This window comes from Ostrinia nubilalis, chromosome 2, assembly GCF_963855985.1.
Source record: "Ostrinia nubilalis chromosome 2, ilOstNubi1.1, whole genome shotgun sequence".
Classification (NCBI taxonomy): domain Eukaryota; kingdom Metazoa; phylum Arthropoda; class Insecta; order Lepidoptera; family Crambidae; genus Ostrinia; species Ostrinia nubilalis.
In genome coordinates this window covers 7,633,819-7,656,852 of record NC_087089.1, presented here as the reverse complement: position 1 = coordinate 7,656,852, position 23,034 = coordinate 7,633,819, and the positions used below count along the sequence as shown (strand labels likewise).

Sequence of the window (23,034 nt, the reverse complement as noted above, 5' to 3'; positions counted from 1 at the left end):
TCTGACACCGGGTTTTTGATCTGAATTGTTCAAAACCACAAGATACAAGAAGAAGAGTACTAAGTATCAAAATAATATCTTACCTAGCATATCATTAGGCTGTGTGATGAAAACATGGTCGTGGTTGTTGGCCTCATGGGAGTTGCGCTCCTCGTCGTTTGACACGTTCAACATGGAGTCCAATGAACCACTGCTGTGCGATTGTAGGGAAAGCCTAAACAAAACAAAAAAATTGATTAATCGTGACGTTCTTCCCTAGTCGAATACTTAGTTTTTTTTTATATAACATCCGAACAACAATTAAATAAGGCTCCGCTAAGTAATTACCTGAATGAACTACATATTCACTTTACAATATAATAAGCAAGCTACATGACCTTAATTAATTAAAAGTAAAATATTGTTACTAAAAATTTCACAGTTACTTAATATGCAAGTCATATGATATAATATATCCTTTCCGTATAAATGCAAAAATGAATACACATTATGTAGAACTTACATAACCAATGATAAGAATAATCAATTAGCGAGGAAATATTAAGCGGACTTCATCTCAAAGTGAAAGCAGGAGCAACGAACTTTTGCTGTAGGTTGTGTATGTAACAAGTATTTATTACAAGGCCCTTTTACTAACCTGTCGATGGACAGCGCGAGAAGGGAGTTGTCGTTGGCAGACTTGCGCTTGGGCGGCAAAGGTGGGGCCAACTCGATTTTCCTGCAAACACAATTTCACTCTCACTATCGCATAAACTTGTTGACATTAGAAAACTTGCACCTGCGCGAAATCGTCTGCTATTTACCTATTAGAGATCTGTAGAATACCTTAGTAACACGTCTCTCCATTATATTGCAATAGATTACATCGAAAGTTATTAACGAAGATTAATATCACTCTAATATGTACATAAATACTGTCATATCGCATTAAATTCTTTTTTATTTAGCCAATTCGTCTTGTTTATTTTGTTGCGTGAGATAAACATGCGCACACACCAATCATAATTTCACCAAATGTCATTTCTTATCTAAATCTAAACAATTTTATTGCTCAGATGTAGACATAACAATCAAGCGCTTTTTACTGCAATTGTTAATTATAAATAGCTTATTTTACAGTTATAAAACAATTCAGTAACGCATTAACCAATCAACGATATAATAAAAAAATAATTTTATTAATATTATTTCAGTTCTGTTAGTAGTTTCAGTAAGTAAGCCACTAATTAAAACGCCTATTTACTTAACTAACACTGTGCTACTTTATTACAACAACAATGACTTAGGTACTGTATCATTTAAATTTTATTGCCATAGCATGTCTCTTGAATTGCATAGTCAAATAGATTTTACACAGAGCATTTCATACGAATAGTACAATAAATAAAATGTGAAACCTACGGCGTACCTACACTTCATAATATTTTATCACCAACCACTAATTACTTAATACACAACACATACTTAACCCATACTTATAAAACATACAGCACAATAATTGATTTTTTATTGTTTTTATGTTAATAATAGTTTTAAGTACCTAAAATATTGTAAAGTTATCTCCTGGCCTCCACGAGACAGGCTTGCCTAGTGTGGAGTCCAAGATTAATATGAAAAATGTAATTGTTTTTCTTGCAATAAACGATTTTATTATTATTTATTATTATATTCTTTCATGTCATATAGTTGCTTAATGCCATTGTGCATTCTCACATTGTCATTGGGCATTGGGATTTTCAGAGGAGTCGCAATAATTCTAACAAGTTACCTATTGGGCCTCGCTGGCTTCGGCGGGGGCGAGTCGGGCGCATCAAGCACCGATTCAGAGGAGTGCGAGGCTCTCACACCGGCCGACTCGCTGCCGCCCTCTCCCGTCAGCAACGATAACTCTTTGGGAGTCAGAGGGATATCTGCAAGAAGACATCGTGATTGAGCATTACGACGGTATGTAGAATTAATAGCTTGTTACTTGTGTTTTATCAACAGAATTAAAAATGAAATTTACTCGTATATTCGTCATAGTTACAAAGTGACAATATTTAATTAAAAATTAATAGGACACTCAGATAATACTCGTAGTAGTTTTAGCTTTGTGAGAAAACATCTAATATTTGAGCCTAATCAGTTACTTGTATTTTCACGGTTATCATTATTCTAATTACGTAATGAGATGTACAAATTGAAATTAACCATTTAAAAGGCTTACGAATTACGATCGTCATGACTAAGGACTGATTAGGCATATTACGCAAATACTACAATTACGTTTAGCTCTAATCGTATGTATAATTTAACGAGGGTTTCCCGTTTGGTCAGTTGTTACGATCATGATTCACGGCAACAATATCAGAAAAAGGGGATTCAATCTATTGTGCACGTAGCAACGTTTTAATGACTCGTGTATTATGTACGAGTAATCGAATACAACTGTATAAATCATTCCTAAGTTGATTTATTGGTCAAACAAATCGCATGCTTTTATGCAAAATCATTGGAGCATACATAAATACTGCTACAAGCATTCAATCATACAATTTGATAGATGATGATATGATAATCTATAAAAGTATGCACGCAGCTTTCTGGGTGACTTAATATGAGTTAGTATATTATTTATTATTTTATTTTAGATAGAGTAGAAATGAGTTCCACGCTACCAATGGGCATTCGTTTAGACCCCCTACCTCGAGCAATGAGTGCCTCGTTATTTTATAAAGTTAATTAACTCGGTTGCGCGAGGGCACGAGGGCAGGCGAGGTAGGTACACCTCCTCCCGTCAACACAGCACATAGTTTTGCGCGCTCAACTGATCATATTTCTTTTCCAACAAATAACATTAAATAAAGCAAGTCCTAACCAAGTGATTTTATAAAATAGGGTTTAAGATATCCGCAGTTTATACGAAACAAGCAGGTAAACACAGTGACTAATGTACGACAGCACATCAAGGTAAACACTGTGGCATTTTATGTAAAAGGTACTAACATTTTTGTTTTATGACTACACTAGTTTAGGTATACGTGACCCGTCTGGGAATCGAGCTTAGAATTGCCCATTTGCCCAAGTTATTTCATGAGGATGTTTCTGATAGGGTAAGCCCACAATCATAAATCATACCTCTTACTCGCACTAAGCGCAGGCTACATCTTTTATGTGCTCTGCCAATAGGTGGAATTCCTTATCACCCTCTTGAGTTCCTAAAGTTATACAACCCTAAAGCCTTCAAGTCAGGGGTGAATAGACATCTTCGGGGTAGTCTCGCTCATAGATCGCATCTGCACCTCTTGGAGTTATCAAGAGCAAGTCTATATAAATAAGATAGTTACCCGGCAAGGAGTTCCTCTGCGTATTAGCTCGCGGCGAGACGAGCGCCGGTCGCGGGGAAAGCGCGGGCCGCGTCATGTGCTGTTGCGCTAACGCCGCTACGTCCGTCACCGCCGCCGTCACGCCCTTAACGACCGCACTGACGTGCTCCGGCGACAGCGCCGCCGCAGATGTATCCAGCTCCTCATTCCCCGCGTCGGCTCGCAAGCTCACGGCCGTGATCTCATCGCACAAACGGATCAGCATCGCCAGCGCCGTGCACAGACGCTTCACGGCGCTCATCAGCTGCGGCGAGCGAGCGCAGTACGGTTTTATTTCTGTAACACGAACGTGATGGATCAGTTAGGATAGGAGGTTAAATAAATCGAAAACTAGGCAGTAAAATATAACATCGCCGGAGCGCAAAATATTACACTATAGACTCGTCGATTATATTCGAAAACGGGATTCAGGTTTCAATGGTCTTTTAGATTAATTGGGCATTAGAAGCGCAATCAAACAGTAATTTCAATCAAATAAATTTTCCGTAATATCACGCAAACATACTGCACGAAACTGTAATAAAAAAAATACCTTTGTGTATATTAGCAATAGATTCGAAGACTATCGTGCCGTTGTCAGGCAGCATTTCTAGCTTCCTTTTTGTTATAACGTCAGAGAAGTGTTTCAACCCGAACGTAACCTGCAATTAGAGATAAAAAGGTGATTTTATAGCGATAGTCAATGCAATTTATCGGATGAACGAGCAAAATATAAACACAGCAAATGGTATTGTAGGCATGAAATGAACCTCTTTGACTAGCCGTTCCAGTTCTTTGGCAGGCGTGACTTCCCCTTCCTCGGCCGCAGCAGACTTCGCCCCCATGTTCCGAAGTTTCGGACTAAGCGGGGAATGTGATCTGCAAACAATACATCATTTAAAATATCATTAAATATAAAAATGTGTGATTATTTTGTCATTAATAGGTTCTAAGAAAACATTATGACGGAATAAACATTCAACATGCAACATTTGTGTACACAGACGTAGAAGTCCAATTATAATTGATGTTTCAATTAGTTTAGTTTACATTTCTAGAGCCATAACGAACTAAATACTACTATTATCAAAGTAATGACTTAATAATAATTGTGGTTTCGCAAATTATTGGACTTTAATCTATTGACATACAAAATTATAAAAATCACATTACCAATTTTGTCATCATTATTGAAAGACGTTACAACAGAACCTACAAAAATGGTAAAAATACGTAATACGCATGACACAGTTCGATAAAAAAATATTACCTACAACAATAAAGTCGCGATACCTAATTTGTTTTAAAATTTATTTGCAGTTTTGCACCTATACTTTTGAACTATAATGCATAACGGTGTCGTGACGGTGTCTTTAATAACTTATCCAACTCGTGCGCTATGTAAGATGGTGATGATGGGCATTTATAACGAAGTAGCGAAAATGATCGTATGTGTTAAATGTAAGTAATTTAATTATTCAACGAAAAAAGTATCAAATTTTATTTCTATACTTAAATTATTTTAAATTGAAAAGAAATATAATTGAATTACTAAACAACTAATTCCAGAACAAATTAACGACGACATTCACACTAGGCTAGACGTGTATCATGTATATTTATATAATCCACATCACGTCACATATAATTGAATACAGATGAGACGGGCGATGTTAGCATACTAATGGGCGAATACCCAAATTTATATGAGTTATCAAATCAACAATATTTCCCCATCATATTGACATTCCAACGGACTTGAATCCTTCAATTTTTACTAACTATTAGCCATGTTGAAATGGGTTACATACACTATGTATCAACTTGATTTTTAGCTCTTAATTCATGTCATTGGAAACTTTGTCATATAATAAAATGGTACGGAAACTGATCCTTCCGCATGCAAGTATAATAACTCGGATATCGATAATATTCTCAGAAAAAGTATATCTTATCAGTTATCAGGTTATCAAGATCATAATACTAAGTTTTATTGAAGAAAAGTATGAAAAATTAAATTAATTAACTGTGCTGGGTTTTCACTAGTGCATACCAAAACTTTTAATGACAGCTTGTGTGTGCCTTAATTAACCTCGATAACAACCTTCAATAAACCTTACTAGATTCATAAGTGTGTTACATAAAGGATCACTTAAAAATGTCATTGCTCGGAATGTGTTGCGAAAGAAGCTGTTTTGCATGCAAAGCCCACACCGCAACGTGAATAACAACAACGAGTTATATTTGATATTCAAGTAGGAGGTCCCGGTTCGACTGACTTCATGAATGATCGAACAAAAATAAATAAACATTACATAGAAAGGAACAAATATCGCTATGGTTAGCAATGATAGCAAGTCTGCCTGCAGTAAAGCCTACTTACAAATAAAATTTAATAGATCACTCGTCCTTGGACTTCTAAGTTCACTGTCAGAGCCAAGGACAATTTCTTCACAAATTGTATGAAATTCTGATACTATATTGGTAATCTGAGCATTGCTTAATGATTTATGTACTGGTTGGACCTGCGTATCTATGTGACGTAAATTGATTGCAAAAACAATTACCTACATACCTAACGATATTTGAATTTATTCCGGCCGTAACCAAAAACAAAGGACGTTACGCCTTAACATGAAGAACGTGTAACTTATCTAACGATCGTACCGTCTTCCATTGTTGGCAAATCTCCGGTGAAGTTGATTCGTGCGTCTGTTGAACCAGTCGCCGACGGGCGATCGCACCGCGTTCGACATTTATGTACACCTGAGCCACTCCGCCCGAGCCGTAAAGAACACTTGACCACACTAGTCGCTCGGACGTTCCGCACACAGAACTACTTTCGAACAACCTCAACGCGGTAAAAACGCGCGTCCACTAGCCGCACAATAAATAAAAAGCGATTCAGTCACGCCGACAGCCCGGGCGCGGACATTAAAATGTAATCACTTAACATAGCACGCACTAACTAATGAGATTTCAGCGGACAGTCACTAATGAGTACGACAGTGGCGGGTCGCGGTCGTGACTCATAATAACATCCACATTTAGTGCAATGTCTACATTAACGCCCCGCAAACGGTAAAGCACTGCGCACTCACAACAACGCTCGCAGCCCAGTACAAAGGTTAGCACTAACTACGCGGATCTGCTGTCAATACACTTGAATATTTTAAAGCAAATCTAACACGAAATAACAAAAGCATTGTTCTTTCGTTAGCGGTTGAGATAAAACTGTTAAAGCGACACTTTCTTACACCGTTGTCAGTTAAGATAACGGAGTTATGTATCTAAAATTATTATCAATTTAGATAAGAAACAATACAGTATGAATATTTGATCGCAGTGCAAACAAAGTAGATAGTGGATAGATTGTTGTTGGTTGAGGAGAGGATGTCGAGATTGAAAAACAACCTTAATAGAGATCGTGATGAAATGGGTCCATATTGGCTCACCTAAAGTTATTTACCCGAAATTGTTCTTCCTAACGATTTTAAATCCGAATGATCACTCTTCCTAAAATTTTTCATCCTAAAGTTTTCATTCATACTATTTGTAGTGCTACCGGCGATGTTCATAACACTCATGTTTCCGAAAATTGTAATTAATAATATCATTTATGTAAATATATTTAAACTCCTACTGTTTTTTATCATAACACTTTTATCCCTAAACATTACCATAATATTTTCACACATAACATAGAATAATAATAAATACTACGTACAGAAGTACGTTCTTCGCGAATGAAATGTAAGGTCACAGTTCTAACCTAACCTAAACCAATAATTATGAATAGGACCGATTCGTTTCTTGAACTTGACTGAATGACTGGAGCGGGACTCTGGCTTCGCTCGCTCGGCTCGTGCGTTGTGGTCACAGTTCTAACCTAACCTAAACCAATAATTATGAATAGGACCGATTCGTTCTGAAACTTGACTGAATGACTGGAGCGGGACTCTGGCTTCGCTCGCTCGGCTGGTACGTTGTGGTCACAGTTCTAACCTAACCTAAACCAATAATTATGAATAGGACCGATTCGTTTCTGGAACTTGACTGAATGACTGGAGCGGGACTCTGGCTTCGCTCGCTCGGCTCGTGCGTTGTGGTCACAGTTCTAACCTAACCTAAACCAATAATTATGAATAGGACCGATTCGTTTCTGAAACTTGACTGAATGACTGGAGCGGGACTCTGGCTTCGCTCGCTCGGCTGGTACGTTGTGGTCACAGTTCTAACCTAACCTAAACCAATAATTATGAATAGGACCGATTCGTTTCTGGAACTTGACTGAATGACTGGAGCGGGACTCTGGCTTCGCTCGCTCGGCTCGTGCGTTGTGGTCACAGTTCTAACCTAACCTAAACCAATAATTATGAATAGGACCGATTCGTTTCTGGAACTTGACTGAATGACTGGAGCGGGACTCTGGCTTCGCTCGCTCGGCTGGTGCGTTGTGGTCACAGTTCTAACCTAACCTAAACCAATAATTATGAATAGGACCGATTCGTTTCTGGAACTTGACTGAATGACTGGAGCGGGACTTTGGCTTCGCTCGCTCGGCTGGTGCGTTGTGGTCACAGTTCTAACCTAACCTAAACCAATAATATTATGAATAGGACCGATTCGTTTCTGGAACTTGACTGATTGACTGGAGCGGGACTCAAGTATACGTGCTAATGCCAACAAACTTGAACTTTAATATATCGTCAAAGAAAGAAATCTAAACAAAAAAGATATGATATTGAATAATAGTGTAAAATATGGTTATGTTTAGAAAATCTAGGAGAACAAATAAAAGTATAATAGATGTTTATTGCTAATGACATTATGAAGTTGAATGATTCGGAATTATGAACATTAGAGACAGAGTAGTTAGGAATTGTGATTGTTAGGATGAAAAATTTTAGGAAGAACATTTTCGGACTTCCAATTTTTGGAGTTGAAAATTTAGGTGAACTTTGGCGCACCCTGATGAAATAAATCTCTGCTCCTAACAAAATTTTAACATGATGAAGATTTTCATTGCACATCTGGATTATATGGGTAACTTCGTCATAATTAGAATGTCTAACTGTAAAACTCTACATAAATAGTGTATCACAAATAAAATTTGAAAAGACAATGCACTGGAACGGGGAACGGCACACTCATCGGAAATGCATGCGTGCGCTCGGTACGATGCCTACGCACGCACGCGTTCCGGCGCGTCACTGACCCAGGCGGTGTTCTTGATAAGTGCGATAAGGCTGACCTAATAGCCGAGGAGAGGTGCGGCGGGTGATGCTGCTGCGCCGGCGAGCGCATGTTGGAGATGCGCTCCAGTAGGTCGTCCTTGAAGGAGCGCGCGCGCCGCGCCAGCTTGTTGGCGCCGCGCAGCGAGCCGCGGTGCCCCGAGCCCGCTTCTCCGCAAGCCTCGGTCTCTGCAATCAAATTACCATAAGTACGCATCCTCAAAATACCTATCTGACGATGCATCATGCATAAATTACATGGCGCATAAACTGAATGTTGGTATACAAAGAGATAGAGGGGAATTAGCTGACCTAATTGGGCCATAAGTCTAACGATTGGTTAAAGTGGTGATTAATAAGTATGATAGGTAAATGTACAAAATTGACACAGGATCGTCACAGTGCAGTGTTGCAGTATCTAACGCAAAGATTCCACAAGAACTCTACCAATTAAATAAATACATATAAGAGTTAGAATTTAATTTAAAACATTTTGGCACTATGTGGTTGTGCCATATTAGCGCCATAGTCGTCAAAAGTAAATAAAAAAAGCTTTTCAAACATAAGCGAGAGGATGAACTTCACACCTCACACCAACACAATTTCAAGTTTCAATAGTTACATCATGCGTTCGACCATACATGTAAATTATGACTATTATGCAAAACTCGCCAAGTTACATTCCTAAACTTTCTTTTAATTAAACAAATGCAAAGCGTTGATGAACTTATGTTAGTTTATTATTAAATTACATTGGCTTTAATTGGATTTGCTCTAGATGTCAATATTGTAGAAATAACTGAAAATAAATGCGTATTTATGTATGCTGATGCGTCATCTTATGTTTTCGTTTATAACTTATTACACACCTAATTATACCGTATAGTATACTATAGGTACCTAATTGTTTTGAAATATTGCTTAAATTATTATGTTCGTAAGCAATTTAGTTTGGAATTTAAGATGTAAACACATTGTAAAGGTCAGCTGCGTCAATGATTTAGTGTCTTCCAAGGTCATTTCCTTAAAGTCTACTACTTTGTTTGGGTTTGAAGGTTGAGAAAAGATTTTTGGGTGGTTCAAAACATATTGGAACTGAAACAAGATATTTAAATTTGAATTCTGCGGCTTATTTATTGATTCCTGTATTGGAGAAGACAAAACTAGAAGCAGTATTCAAAACTCTTTTTAAAAATCAAAGTCTCTGCAAGAAAGGATAATAACATTGTGCAGGTAGGTATGACGTAGGTATAGCTGTCCAATGTTATATGGTAGGTAAGTACTTGTAGTACCTATCTACAACATACATTGAGCCAGCTTACCTGATCATAACTGCGAATGCTGAATATAGCAAGCGACCGTATAAGGAAAGTATTCAATCGAACCAACCGACTGCTTGATCAAAGTTGTTTTTGTATGTACGAGTACCTAATTGGTCGCTACTTTAAAAGGGAAAATGTCTGCTTAAATTTAAGATAATAAAAATGATTTAATCAAATATTACACATGCTATTACATATAATATCTAAACTATAAAATCTGTCAATTTATGCCATCCTTTATAATATAATCATAATAAAGTACTCCAATGCTCAAAGCTTTGTTACTTATGTTTAGGATAACATAAAGTTTCAATTTATAATTAGGCCTACTGACTGGATAAAATATTCTAGAACAAAGAATACATTATTATACTACTGCGAAACATCGACCTAATTGGATTGGATTTAAGTGATTTGGACCTACCTGAGGACAATGACGTAAGCCAGATTCTCGTCACACAAATAAATAACAAATTACTTTGTCTTTCAAGAGTTAACACTGGCGCTCAAATGTACTTCCACTAGTTTGAGCCATAAGGGAGCAATTACAAGGGTAAACACAAGTTTATCACTGGATGTGCGTTTATAAATAAATATCGAGGCGACAGCAGGACGCGCCCAAAGCCGCGGTTTGCGCCGACTGACTGCGACGGACGGACGCCGGTCCTCGCTCCAAGTCCGAGTGCGTCATGCCATACACATCATAAACACGCCCGATATTAAAAACCTACTTAGCATGCAGCTTCGGTAGGACGGCCCTGTCCCATCGTCTCTACACGACCCTTCATACCAAGACACTCCAGGCGATAAGTAATTGACAAAGGAAACATGTAAGTTAAAAACTACTCAAATATTACGAAGTCGAACTACCAGGAAGGATAAAGATAACAAAAACCACTAAAACATTATGAAGAACTACAGGAATTAGTCTACAAAATAGTAGTAGCTAGTACGAAATATAAAATAGGTATGAGCTGTATTATTAGCCAATAATTGTAATTTTATGATAAGACGTAAAGCTTCATAACGGATCTTGCACCATTGTTATATTTTATATTAAAATGTAGAGACTGATTTTACACTGCAGTTGCAGCAGTAACAGCAAGGATATCTTTGAATTTTCCATTTAGTTCAGGGTTTCTCAGAAATTATTAGAGTATAGGAGATGGAGAACCGTCAGGCCAATCAACAACAAGTGTTTGATTTTTATGTTACAAGTTCCAACATTCAGTTCTGTATTTAGCTTCGCTTAAGACTGAGGACAGTGGGGACCGAATTTACGTAAAAAACAGTAGATGAATGTAACCATTTCGTATCGAAAGCTCCAATGTTACATTTCCTATCTCTACACAATAAACAAATCGTTAACCATTTCCGGACGAAAACTCTTACAAAATACAATGTACTTTAATAGAGCTGCTCAAAAAATTTCTGAGAATAGTTGCTTATCTTTCAATATTATTATGGATATTAAGTACCTATACGAATGAATACGTACCTACTTCTAAAACAAAGTTAGTTAACATAAAACGTGTAAAGATTTTGCTAATTAGAAAAATATACACTTTTTCACGCCATTTTTATCCTAATGGTTTACAATGTGTTAATGTGGGACTTTTCCGAGAGCTTCCATGAAATATAAAGCAAAGTTAAAGACAATACACATTTTCCAGAGTCGCGGACAAATCTTTCAACAAGCTTTTAAATATGCTCAGAAAAATCTGAACAATCTTTCTTACATGCCACTAAGATTTCTTTAATGGATGAAAACATTGTTAGTAGATAATTTAAATTGTTACAATTTGCAGCAGATAATAATCTGTGTGTTATGATGATGACGAAGTCTTTGTTGCATATCGAAAAAAAGAAAGTAAATTGTGATCAATGTGTAGATAAACACCAGTCAGTGAAAATACTAACGAATCAAAAATTTTACCTCTAAGAAAGTTTTATATTAGAAACTCGAATAAATGTTTACATAATATTGCTAATTAGATTTTAGATGTGCATTTTGCTGAGAGTTGGTACCGTTTTACAGGACTAATCACATTCAAAGATGAAATTAAAATTATTTTTAAAAAGCAGGCAACGAAGTGGAAAGGCATGAGTAGATTACAATGTTTATTGCGGCAATCGATACTACTTGAGAAGAAGTAATAGTATTCAGGGGGTATTATTCAACACAGTTTTTGTGTACGGCCTTAACATTATCGCAACAATGGAATATGGACACAATGGTGTGGTTTCCCGCGTCTCTTACGCCTTGTTATACAAGATCAAGCATTTCATTAGATGCACTAGCTTAGCTCTTTACAAAGCGCAGCGACACGAACAAGGAAGAAAAACCGAAAGCTCTCCAGGCTGCATTCTCTTCCGTTTCGCTGTGTGGAAATAGAGCATAGTTATCTAGTTACGTCCGACTTTCAATTTTGCAATACGGCAATGAGTCCGCCTATCACGTTACGCATGTAGATTGTCAGTCATACTTATTACGATAAATCGTTTACGGTTTAGTAAACTCCGGCTGCTAATTTAACCTTTTCCCTGTTTCAACTACACGAGAAAAACTTAAACATCGTTAAGTATTTGTATTTGATTCATGAGATGAGAACCTGCTAAAGGCCGAACGAAAGCAATCAAAATTAATATGAACCATTATGCCGTCATGAGAACACTGAATCAGGTTGACAATATAAAAATATAAACCTTGACATACATAACCTTAATCGACATTTAAAACGATGAAGACGGGAAAATTTGTAGAAAACCTTAAAAATTATAAATTAATGTATTTTCAATTTTTTAACTGAGAGATAACGCCTGTAAATAAAACTACGATATTATCGTGATTAGCACTGCTAATAAACAAAATTAATATGACATTACTGGAGTAATCGTAGATTTAATCGAACCAATTGTTAATTAAATGTTTTTCTTTTTGTATTTTAGTTGTGAAAAGATACGTTTATTATTTTAAATTTTTACTTTCTTACAATGTGCCACAGTTAGGGTTGCCAGGTCCAAAATCACAAAAGCCGGACTTTGTGTTTCATTTGGCCGGACATTTTACCCTAAAAGCCGGACATGTGACGGGGGGTGCAATTAGGCAATTAGTGTCAGCTCATGAGTGAGTACTATCATCATCGGTTGCTAACCAACATCCTGATGCGTGCGCTTCATATGATTCTGTGGCTCGACTTTCGCCTGGCGCGGCAACCAAATAAAAAGCCTAACAAAAGCCGGACAGGCCGGACAAGGCAATATTTGGCCGGACAAGACCCTAAAAAGCCAAACATGTCCGGCTAAAGCCGGACGCCTGGCAACCCTAGCCACAGTCAGTGTAAACATGTTAAATGAGTGAGTGACAGAGATCCATATGGATCATGGATGTCAAGAATACTGGATTTATGTCTTTATATTATGTATTAATTAGTTACCGTGGACATTATTGACTGCCGCGGGTCTTTCCCCGCTGATCTGGCGGTACACGCCGACTCCGGGCGCGGGCGCGCTCCTCAGTATGCGTCGCTGCAAGGGGCGACGACGCGCATCCACGACAGAGTATGAATTTTTAACATCATCACTCCGCGTTGCTACTGAAATATCTTCTAAAGGGGAGACGTAATGTTTCAATTTCCCGTCATCCAATAAATTTTGCAGGCTGAATCCATTTCGAATCTTCTCTTTTCTCATATCATTCTTCTTCACAGGTTTGATCGTCAGATTATCAAAACTTTTACAAGGTGTTAGTGGTTTATTATTATTCCTTATATCAATAATCAATTTACTTGGATCAAACACACTAATCCGTGGACAGTGGTCTACTATTATGTCTGGTGTCTTGTACTGTGTATTTCTATTTTGTACTACCTTACGGTTATTTCGATGTTTAATGTTTTTTATGTTATTTTTCAGAACTGACGTTCCTCTCTCTTCGAGATTATGAAATACATCGTTCGATTCTAAAAAGTTTATCGGGCTTAGACCATTTTTATACACCCGATAACTTCTTTTATTTCTTCGTTGGTTTTGATTGTCATCGTATATAAAACTTTCGTCGTAATGTGGCATTTTGTCCGAGTTTAAATACGGTGCCGCATTATTTGTCGGCACCTGTCAGCGACATAATAGCTTAGAGCTTTGTCGAAAATAAAACATCAGGATCACAAGCGAGACACTGATAAAACAAGACTTTACCTTGTTACGATGTAAGTCAGCCTCAGAAATAGCGAGTTTCGTATGTACAATTAGGTCATTATTTATTTACAGTGAGCGTCGTGACGCTCGTCATATGCGCATCACGCGCCGCAGCTCGCTACAGATTGCTGCTGTTCAGTCCGTCTGCCTGACCCGACAACCTTGACACTACAAAATTGGACACCACTCCAAACGTCACATGAATCTGTATCTGCCCAATTGGTATTCCGTGTTCTAGTTGGACGTATTTAAATTAATAAATATGTACATCATTACTCAAGATTTCTTACGATGGCGACTTGGGTTACGAAACCTCAATATGTGATGTTTACACTAGCTAAACAAACTTAGAAATTGAATAGCGGAATTAACGACTTTCTCTGGGTTTCCGTCACTTGATTTTGGACACCTGTGTTTTCACCTGTCAGCACAATTATTACACGCTATGACACAACACAAATTCTATCACAATACTGTTATTTTTTATTATCGCTTAAAAGTAATGAAAAAGAAAACTGAAGGTTTTCGCTCCGAAATGCCATGGATAACCACATCGAACGGACGACACGGCAGAACTAAAAATAACCATGAGTTTTTCACAACACGATCTCGATATTCAGCAGAGCAACGAGTTGGCGAGCCCATGCGCAACGAAGCATAAGATTGACACGGGGTGCCGATCGATCGCAGTGGCCCGTGCGCCCGAGCAAGCAAGCGGTCGGCCGAGGGCGGCGGCGCGGCAGCACTGGCAGGCTGGGCTGCTGTCGCCGAGAGTGAAAGTGTTGGCTCCACCAGGCATCTCCGCCGACTGCGCCCGCGCACACCTGTCCCTACAATTGACCGATTCTCCGCTAATTTGTGATCGTTACCTAACAACCGTAATCTCTTCCTACACGGTAATGTAACTAATGTAAGTAACTGTTTCGAAGCACCGGAGGACATTTGCAATGATATTGACGAAATACACCGCTTTACAACAAGTCTGCAACAATACGTGACTTTTAAAATATTTAATTCAAAACAAAACCTACTAAACTCCGTTATCACCTTGCCCTTGATTAGGTAGGTAACCTAATAATTAATTCCACTAATTAGTTCGAAAAAAGGATGTACGTGAGTAATGCACTCTATTTGTGTTTAATGTTTATCCTTTTTTGTTTTGGAATATAACAAAATAACAGGTAGATAATTATTTACAAAAGAAATGCATTCGATTCTACATTTCGAAAAAAAAATAGGATAAAACAAAACTTGCTCATTGAATGTGCGGTTAAGGGGTACGGTATAAAAAATTCGAAATTACGTTCCTGAAATTCCGAAAGTAGTTCAGAACCGCTTTAAATTAAATCGAAATTACATTGCAAGAAGAAACCGACCTTGCTGATCTCAATAAGGTATGCTGGCTGTGTAACTAATTATAAATATGTATAACAATGTATCTCAATAAATTGTTTTAATAATTACCTAACCTTGTAAACAATGTTGTAGATTAATAAACAAATCTTTATGTGAGTATAGTATGGCCTACCATCTATACATATTTCCACAAAGTGAGCAGATCGAATCTAGATACATTACTTGCAGGGTTTTATTGGAAGTCGTGCTGTAGATCCTGGCTACACAGGAGTTGCAGCGGTTGGACATTTTCTCTACCTATCTGAACAGAAAAACTTCAAATACATATTTTACCAAAATGCCGAAGGAGTCTAGAATTAGCCTCTTCATTTTTAATTCAGAGCAACTTTCCATTTATTTTTTCTGAATGAACCTAATAAAGAAACGGAATATTAATCACAACCTACACATCTACGTAGGATTTAGTTACACCTAAGCCAAAGACCATGATTGGTAAATCTAGTGTGCATTTACATACAAGTGTAAGTAGGCAATAGCACAGTAAGAAGTGTGTTAGAGATCTGTGTCACTTGACCATTAGCAGTTTGCGCCAGGGCTACATGCAATGCCATCTGTGAACTGCCTAGTAACGGGTATAGAGCACGCAACCGACATGCACTTGTCACGGTTTATTGACAGCAATATCTAAATGTTCAGTTCGTGTGAACACTGAACCCTGTTCAGCGTGGCCAATTAACATAAGACGCCTAAAGATCAGAAATTCTTGAGAAAGCTGTGGTAATCGTTGACAAAACAAAGCAATAAAATAACCGCAAGTCATGATAGTCTATGTTTGACGGTGCTTTTATAACAAAAGTAGCGCTGCCTATCTTTCTGGGACTACTCATGGAACTGCCAAACTTTTATAGACCACTAGCTTTCCGCCCGCGGCTTCGCCCGCGTGGAATTTTGTCTGCCACAGAAAAACTATCGCGCGCGTCCCTGTTTCAAAAACCGGGATAAAAACTATCTAAATATAATTTCATCAAAATCGGTTGCGAGGTTTAAGCGGGAAAGCGTAACAGACAGACAGACAGACAGACAGACAGAGTTACTTTCGCATTTATAATATTAGTTGGGATGGGATGATAATTATTCTCAGGACAATCAACGCGAGGAGGCCTAGCAACACAGAACGGTTAGTCCGAAATAACGGAAGATTACTACCTAGTAAGAATGAAACAAACTGATATTCATCATACATATCTATTAACGTGTATTATGCTTTAAATGCTATACATCTTTAATTGTGATAATTTAGCCATTTATCTGTTACTTTGATGGATGTAATAATGAGTAGGTATAATGATGTTTTTTTCATCAATCTACAGAGAGCATAGAGTTTCACGCTACCCAGCCACGATCCGTGCAACTCACTTTCCAATAAACTAGCCCGGCTTTAGATAGCTAGCTACCTAACCTAACGGGATCATACACTTCGAGTTGCTTGCCCGATTATTACACCAACACAAAGTATTATTGCCTTCTTTTCTTAGATATATTGCAGATCATCAACGAAAATTGTTTTCACGACCATGTTGACCAACCTTAGTCAATGTCTTAAGTGAAATCGCTAACAAAACCAGCTTGAATATTTATTTCAAGTTGAAAGAATTACGAAAACATACCATATTGTTACTAAGTTTGCTCAATAGTACAGTGTCTGAAGAACTCGTCACGACTCTATGCAACAAGAAAACAGTACCTAATGATAAAACGAATTACGTTGCACTTTGGAGCAACGTCGTGAGCGAACGAGGACATGAAAAAAGAACATCACGTTTCAAGTCCCGTACAACTAGCAGAGACAAAATGTAACGCAAATAATTTATCTGACCAGCCAGAATTGGTGTTAGCAATTCAGTAGTGAAGTAATTTTTTTGTTAATTCACGAGTTCATCTCGTGTTCGCGACCATAACAATGGTAACAGTCAATCATATCAATAACAGGAAGGCCACACTCGTGTGAAGTTTTATTGAAGGCTCCCTCGAGAACCTATTAAACACATCTTATGCGCCGAAGGTCAAAATCCTTTCAACAGTAATTTGTCAATTCTTTTAACTGAACATAATTGGTGTGTATTAAAGTTATCCATAAGTTCTCACGATTACATTTCAATTACGCTTTTTTTAATTATCAGACTGAGATTTAGATTCATTTATAATGTGACCGTTAATAGCTGCTCTATAATGATCAGCTATCGCAAATAATGTAGCCTGTTTATTTCCATTTTCGGATTTTCATGCGGTTTTTACCAATAGATAGAGAGATTCGTGAGAAGAAACACTTGGAAGGACGTGCGCTATAAAAACTCTCTGTGACATTAATATTAACGCAAAGACGCGGACAAAAGCTATTAGGTAATCACTAATCTTCCCGAGGTGACCTTATACATACGTTATGCATATGCACTTCAAATCAAAACTGTAATGACTAGATTGAACTAGATACACAGAGGAGAATTGAATTGGCGCATTCAAATGAACATTTGCATAGAAGACGTTATGTAAATAGCTTGAGGTAATCGAGGCAACATGTGGTAAGCGCAAATGGGTTCCTCATAACGGGTTTCTGTGTTCAGATGAGCATTACGGCGTAGAAATATGTCACAGCACCAACAGGTCCAGAATAACTTACAGAAAATGTTTGTCGACCACATTCTATGAACATCATATCACATTTCATTTATTACAGCGCAGCGAATGCTGCAATTTATTTATTGCTCAAAGGTTAATCTCAAAACAATTGCATAAGCTGCGTCCATACTTATTTGAACATGAACGGATACGCAATCATAGATGATTTGACGGGCAAGATAGAGGTCTTTAAAATAAATGGTTTCTAACGACTACAAATTTTGTTTAAAATTGGTTTCAATATCATTTACTAACTTACGACATACGAGAGAATCTCGTAAAATTAGTATTTACTATAAGTAACTGTGCCTTTAAGCAGCAGCACACAACAAAAAAGCTATTAGAGCGTTTATTTCATAAAAGCTATTGGTGAAAATCTTATTTAATTGTAGTAATTAATATCTTTGACAATAAATACTATGTAACTAGTACTAGTAGGTACTAGCTAGTACTATGTAATCATTATGAGGGAAATAGATTGTTCGGCACGTCGCGAAACCGCGACTCGGGCTAAGTCCCGTTACAGTGCCACAGATCGCCTCTGTAGATGTGCCAGGGCACAAGAAACTAGGAAGCGTTTTGCTGATATTATTACATTGCATTTTCAGGCATGCAGAGACGATAATCCTATGTCGGGCAAGAGCTCTCAGTAAACATCGTTGAAATGACATGATGACTCAACATAATATGACTCTACATAATTTAAGATTGAGTATATTCACTAAATTTCCTTGTCGTAGCTCAAAAATAGTCCGAAAAAAATGCCAGCGTATAAAAATACAAGGAACAGAATGCAGTTACAGAAGACTCTGTAATGTTCTGTAACCTAAATCGCGATGGCAAAGATCCCTTTCCTATGGTATGCCATTGAACACTATGATTTCGTCAGCAATTAGCCGTCGAAGAAATTAAAGTCTCAAGAGCATTCTAGTTTAAAATAACATAAGAAATAACAAAATTCCTATGGAAAGAAATAAGATCTATTGATGGAAATGAATTGAGGCAATGACCGGCATAGGTACTTCGCAGCCAGCTGGCCCTGCACCGCGAAAGGAATGTCTAATTCTATAGAGTTCTGCCCCGTTACGATCTGGGATTTTCGCGAAGCGCTGCATTTAGATGTCAACTTATTACATGTAAGGTATGTAGAGTTAAGGTATGTTAAAGATAAAGCAAAGTTGCAGCATTCGATGTGTTGCTACCGATCAACGAAAATTATATTTTTATGGAGAGGCTTGTAAATCTTATCGAAAAACATTTATTATTTTCACACATTGACTTGCATTGCTGTTGTCTTGTAGGACTTCACACTTCACGGACAATTAAATGCCTGGGGAAACACGATGAAGAGAACTTTCTCAATTGAAAAGAAACTCAAACAACATAATAGCTACGTAGGTACGTCCCCTAGTCGTCGTACCTTGGCGAACTAAGAAGTTACTGACTGAATCAAACGTAATCAACCACGAAGTTTGGTGAGGCGATTCATTAATTTATCATCCTCCAGGTTATCATCGTATGATACTAATATCATATTACCTACCTAATATTTGTGTGCGATAGTGTAAATATCATTCAGGAAAACCTGTTTCCTTATTCGTATGTGTCAATTTTCATAAATTGTAACATTACTTCCTCGTAAATATTAAAATTAATACGCAGTTTTATTTCATGACATTTATAGGTACTATATTATCAAATGTACCTAGGTACTAGGTAGGTTGGGGGAGGCCTTTGTCCAGCAATGGACGTCATTCGGCTGAAACGAACGAACTAGGTAGGTAGTATTTTGTTAATGCACTACTTGTAAATTCTGTAATGAATAGATTTATTAAATTCATTCTAGATTTGAATCCTTTTACAAGCGTTCAAGTCGTCCATTGAAGTGAGTAGGTACCCACACAAATATTTAACATCATGGATAAGCGTTTCGCTCAAGTGGGACAGAACAAATGGCGGGCTTGCGCGTGCGCCGGATGCTGCGCTCGGTCACTCTTCCCATAAACGTATTCAAACGTGGACTAGCAGAACTATTCTGATCACTATTACGAATGGTATAATATAGGCACAAAATATAATGTTTGCAATAAGTAACTACATTATTATTTTGTATTCAATCAGTGGTTCACTTTTCGGGCCTAGGATGATGACCTTAAAAACAATTTGACCTAGAAAAAACACAAAATCATACTAGCAATTAGGTAGGTACCTACATCTTGCACATTCTTGAATTATCATCAGACAAAGAGCACAGCGACAACTATGTTATTTAATATCACACATAACATAATAGACATCAATTTTTACATGGTCTTGCATAACATAACATAATTGACATCAATTTTTACATGGGGGCTCGTGGAAACTGCTTGGATTTTGTTTACAAATTATGATGAAAATCTACAAGTTAGGCTTCTTAATATTAAATATTGAATTAAAATTAAATTAAAGTTTAACATTCAATTTACACAATAATGTTACTGTTCATGGGAAATAATTTCAACAGATAGTGTAGGAATCTACATAAGGAAAATTTGTTATTTCCTATAATAATTACAATATGAATATGTGATTTAACACAGAAACTATTTTAACTAAGGGTCAAGAAGAATGACTGACATAAAACTACAATATTTTTCATTTTTTTATTCTGGAAAATACATAATATTACATTTATATTATAAATTGTCTATTGAATAACGAATTCAGAAAAATATTTCCGTAATTTAAAATAATACAGTGTGAGTCACGTTAAAGTGCACATATGAAAATAGATGAAACTAGACCTATTTTTATCGACAAAAAAGAGGTCAAAAAATTTTTGAGATTTTTTTTAAATTTTTTATTTAATTTTTTTTCTTCCAATTACTTATTGTAAAGAAAACGTAATAACTTTTAAACTAAGCGGTATATCCTGATAAAATAAAAACAGTAATAATGCTAAATAACAGGCAATACTAAAAAAATACATAAAATACACAAAAAATGCCAAAAAATAATAAAAAATGATACTTTTTGAAAAAAATCTGCTTTTAAATTCGTGTTTTTTTGGTTATTTGATAAATTTCTCCAAAAAATGCCCCTATATCAGGTGGTTTTTATTACTTTGTATTATTCTCTATCGTATTAACTTCGTAAAACCAAAAATCGCATGTCTCTATCCCTATCACAACATTTGCTATGATCGTTTGAACAAAGGCCTGCCACCACATTATTCTCCGCTACAGGTAGAGACAATTTTAATTTTAACTAAAATACTTATTTTACTTCGAAATCTTTTGTTTTTATTTGAAATCTAACTTGTCTTTATCAAAATTACAAATCTAGAGCCATTTTCAGTTTCGTTGTTAACGAATCGTTGAATGGCGCGCCCGGAGAGGCTTAGTTCAAACGATCATTGCAAACGTCGTGATAGGGATAGAGACATGCGATTTTTGGTTTTACGAAGTTAATACGATAGAGAATAATACAAAGTAATAAAAACCACCGGTTATAGGGGCATTTTTTGGAGAAATTTATCAAATAACCAAAAAAACACGAATTTAAAAGCAGATTTTTTTCAAAAAGTATCATTTTTTATTATTTGTTGGCCTTTTGTGTGTATTTTATCTATTTTATTAATATCGCTTGTTATTAAGCATTATTACTGTTTTTATTTTATCAGGATATACCGCTTAGTTTAAAAGTTATTACGTTTTCTTTACAATAAGTAATTGGAAGAAAAAAAATTCTATAAAAAATTAAAAAAAAATCTCAAAAATTGTTTGACCTCTTTTTTGTCGATAAAGATAGGTCTAGTTTCATTTATTTTCATATGTACACTTTAACGTGACTCACACTGTATATTAAAAATTCTTTGTAGAGAAGTTGAGAGAGGCCTTTGTCCAGCTTTGAGGGTATATTAACCGAAAAGGAGGGTAAAGAAAAATATCACAACACAACGCTCCAATCAGTTTATTAATTTTATGTCTATAAGAAAATAAGTAACTAAGGACAAGTTGTTCAAGACAAAATTATTGACATTAGGTTGTATAGATCCATGTAGGGAATGGAGAAGGAAAGAGAAAATAAGAATAATTTATACATATTTATATAAAATTACCTAATAGCATACTATCAAAATAAAATATTGTGTATTAATCTTTGCTAATCTGTTTGACTTGTTTTTAACCAGATGCTACTTGTATTAAAAAATATTAATTAAGTACATAGGTATACTTTTTACTCTCAAGCTTTCAATAAATTAGAAATAATGACTCATTTTGGAACTTTGGACAAGTAATCAAATTCTTAACACTAAGACTAAGCTAATGTCAGGAGCATAATAAACAGCTTTAAAAATCGAGCAATAAATTACAGAAGTAGGTACGTGAGTTAATCAATGATGTTTTTTTGTTTTAGTTTTTCTTTTCTGAGCTTGGCGGATAGTGCATGTCTCAATTTTTTAATTTTGTCAATAATGTTTCAATTAGTTTACACACAAATTATTAAAGATTTTGAGCACGACAATCATTTCTAATAAAAAACTTATAATCATTTATGTTAGAAAGTCAGTCTGAAACAGCGAAATTAGGTACAATTGAAAGATGAAAATGCAGAATGTTACGCATAGCTTACCTTGTCCGCATTTCTCAGTCTTGGGAGTAGAAGTCATTGTGTAAGTAATTTTAGATCCACTATGGCATATTATCACTTCTGACACGGTTCATATGAATAAAATATTAAAAAATAATATACTATTCACAAAAATATCAATAAATGAAGATCTGACCGGCAGCCATGTTTAGAAACAATTTGCAATTTTAGAAAATATCTAGTATACCAGCGCCATCTATACGAAATAAAGCTAATCTTTAAGACAATGTAGTTATTCTATGTAATACTAGATGGCGTTACAGAAAGTTA

The 23,034-nt window shown here is 36.3% G+C and overlaps 1 protein-coding gene across 8 annotated transcripts in view; it reads right to left on the bottom strand.

Annotated features, from left to right (window-relative positions):
• The window catches only part of LOC135081437 (guanine nucleotide-releasing factor 2), a 36,905-nt gene extending 13,997 nt beyond the window's left edge, over positions 1-22,908 (bottom strand). For 6 of the 8 annotated variants that reach the window (XM_063976124.1, XM_063976132.1, XM_063976140.1 and 3 more), the window contains exons 1-8: positions 22,747-22,908; positions 8,599-8,767; positions 4,115-4,223; positions 3,898-4,006; positions 3,327-3,641; positions 1,769-1,910; positions 638-718; positions 84-214 (exon numbers count right to left, since the gene is read on the bottom strand). In XM_063976124.1, the coding sequence (XP_063832194.1) occupies positions 84-214; positions 638-718; positions 1,769-1,910; positions 3,327-3,641; positions 3,898-4,006; positions 4,115-4,223; positions 8,599-8,767; positions 22,747-22,783 (1,093 nt within the window). In that variant the 5' untranslated portion in view covers positions 22,784-22,908. Of the gene's footprint in view, positions 1-83; positions 215-637; positions 719-1,768; positions 1,911-3,326; positions 3,642-3,897; positions 4,007-4,114; positions 4,224-6,011; positions 6,582-8,598; positions 8,768-10,324; positions 10,544-22,746 lie in introns of those variants that run through there. The other 2 variants (XM_063976174.1, XM_063976165.1) reach the window with 2 other exon arrangements.
• Positions 22,909-23,034: the final 126 nt, after the last annotated feature.